This window comes from Penaeus monodon, chromosome 4, assembly GCF_015228065.2.
Source record: "Penaeus monodon isolate SGIC_2016 chromosome 4, NSTDA_Pmon_1, whole genome shotgun sequence".
NCBI classification, from domain to species: Eukaryota; Metazoa; Arthropoda; class Malacostraca; order Decapoda; family Penaeidae; genus Penaeus; species Penaeus monodon.
The window spans coordinates 52577360-52580115 of record NC_051389.1 but is presented as its reverse complement, the minus strand read 5'-3'; the positions used below and the strand labels follow the sequence as shown (position 1 = coordinate 52580115).

General features: G+C 46.7%; 1 protein-coding gene across 1 annotated transcript in view; it reads right to left on the bottom strand.

Annotated features, from left to right (window-relative positions):
• Positions 1-1566: 1566 nt before the first annotated feature.
• LOC119572598 (spidroin-1-like) overlaps positions 1567-2756 on the bottom strand; it is a 1402-nt gene continuing 212 nt past the window's right edge. The window contains exon 2 of the mRNA XM_037919702.1: positions 1567-2484. Coding sequence (XP_037775630.1) covers positions 1567-2484 — 918 coding nt within the window. The remainder of the gene's footprint in view (positions 2485-2756) is intronic.

The window sequence follows — 2756 nt, the reverse complement described above, 5'->3', positions numbered from 1 at the left end:
GGGCAAAGGGCAAAGGAAAGAGGGGAAAGGGGGAAGACGAAAGGGTAAAGGAAAGAGTTATGAAGGGGGAAAGGAGTTGGGGAAGGGAAGAATGGGAATAGGGAGAGGGAAAAGAGAAAGGGGAAACGGGGAATAAGTAGAATAAGTAAGGAGGAAAAGGAGAGAGGGGGAATAGGTAGGGGGGAAAGGAGAGAGGGGGAATAGGGAGAAAGGAAAGGAAAGAGGGGGGAAAGGAAGAGGGGAAAAGAAAGAGGGAAAAAGGGGAAAAGAAAGTCGCTCCCCGCAGCCCGAGCTCCCCTTCCTCACCCATTTCAACCCTTTGGACACAATGCAACTGCATTTTCCCTGACCAGAATAAATCTCAGAAGGCTCTGCACGCCACCTTTCAATTCAACACCCCCTCCCTCCCCTGACCCTCCTTCCCCTCTCCTCCCCCTTTCCCTTCACCTCTCAAATCTCTGCCAATAACCGTGAAAGAATTGTTAGCCCTTAAAAAAATATCTAGCGGTCTCCTCCTTCACCTTTTGCCTTCTTCCTCGTTATCGCCCCATCCCTATTCCCGTCTTGTCTTTCCTTCTCTCCGTCTTTCCTCACTAATTCCACCAACTGTCTATCTATCTAACAATCTCTTTTATCTACTTTTCTTATTTTCTTTGTCTCTCATTCCCTATCTTCTCGCTTTCTCTTAGCTTCTGATAAACGGTCACTATTTTTTCTATATCAAAATCAACATCAATAGCATAACCTTTCCCGCCAAAATAAATTAAATAAAGATATTACACGTTTCCAATAAACTTAATTATAAAATTGCAACATCTTCCTTACAAACAGAAATAATGAAAACAGGTAGAAATAACAAAAAATACTGCCTAAATATATATATAAATAAATGAATAAATAAATAAATAAATAAATAAATAAATAAATAAATAAATAAATATATATATATATATATATATTATATATATATATATATATATATATATATATAATGTATATGTATATGTATATGTATATATGTGTATATGTATATGTGCGTGTGTGTGTGTGTGTGTGTGTGTGTGTGTGTGTGTGTGGTGTGTGTGTGTGTGTGTGTGTGTGTGTGTGTGGTGTGTGGTGTGTAGGTGTGTGTATGTGGTATGTGTGTATGTGTGTGTGTGTGTGTGTGTGTTGTGTTGTGGTGTGTGTGTGTGTATGTGTGTGTGTGTATGTGTGTGTGTTGTGGTGTGTGTGTGTGTGTGTGTGTGTGTGTGTGTGTGTGTGTGTGTGTGTGTGTGTGTGTGTGTGTGTGTGTGTGTGTGTGTGTGTGTGTGCTGTAACGTATAAATAAGTAAATAAGTAAATAAATAACAAATACATAAATACATAATTAATAAACTAATGCATAAATGCATATATAAATTAATTTTAAAAAACATAAATAATAAATAAATACAAAAAATAATAGAATAAAGCACAAAGTATAGATAACTAAACACAAAATAATAAATAAACGCACAAATACAAAATAATGAATTAAAAATAATAATAATACATACATTAATCAATTAATTGATGAACAAATATTCAAATTCGCCGCAACCTCCGGACTCCGTATCCCGCTTCGCAGCCCCAACCCCTGATCCCGACGCCCTCCGCGCCAATCCCTGATCCCCAACGCCCTCCACGCCAATCCCTGATCCCGACGCCCTCCGCGCCAATCCCTGATCCCCAACGCCCTCCACGCCAATCCCTGATCCCCAACGCCCTCCACGCCAATCCCTGATCCCCAACGCCCTCCGCGCCAATCCCTGATCCCCAACGCCCTCCGCGCCAACCCTGATCCCGGACGCCCTCCGCGCCAATCCCTGATCCCGACGCCCTCCGCGCCAATCCCTGATCCCCAACGCCCTCCGCACCAATCCCTGATCCCCAACGCCCTCCACGCCAACCCCTGATCCCCAACGCCCTCCGCGCCAACCCCTGATCCCCAACGCCCTCCTCGCCAATCCCTGATCCCCAACGCCCTCCGCGCCAATCCTGATCCCAACGCCCCCCACGCCAATCCCTGATCCCCAACGCCCTCCACGCCATTCCTGATCCCCAACGCCCTCCCCGCCAATCCCTGATCCCCAACGCCCTCCACGCCAATCCCTGATCCCCAACGCCCTCCGCGCCAACCCCTGATCCCCAACGCCCTCCCCGCCAATCCCTGATCCCAACGCCCTCCGCGCCAAACCCTGATCCCCAACGCCCTCCCGCCAATCCCTGATCCCCAACGCCCTCCACGCCAATCCCTGATCCCCAACGCCCTCCGCGCCAATCCCTGATCCCCAACGCCCTCCACGCCAATCCCTGATCCCCAACGCCCTCCACGCCAATCCCTGATCCCCAACGCCCTCCGCGCCAATCCCTGATCCCCAACGCCCTCCACGCCAATCCCTGATCCCCAACGCCCTCGCCGCTAATCCCGCCACAGCGCGTCGTGAATGTGCAAGACAAACCCTGTTGCTAAATGGCGGTCTCTAAACCCACACCCGCTTGATGAACGTCCCCCCTTGAATGAACGTTCAACTTCATCAACGTTCATTTGTCGGGCATCGACTTAGGGCGAGTGTTATGCTGATGAACTTAAAATTCGCTTTAAAGGATTTTTATTCCTGCTAATTTACGTTAGATAACTGAATATCCACTTACAAAACATCCACACTCAATGCATCTAACTAAACATACATCCACACAAAATAAACCCACATAAAACAAACCGCACAAAAATA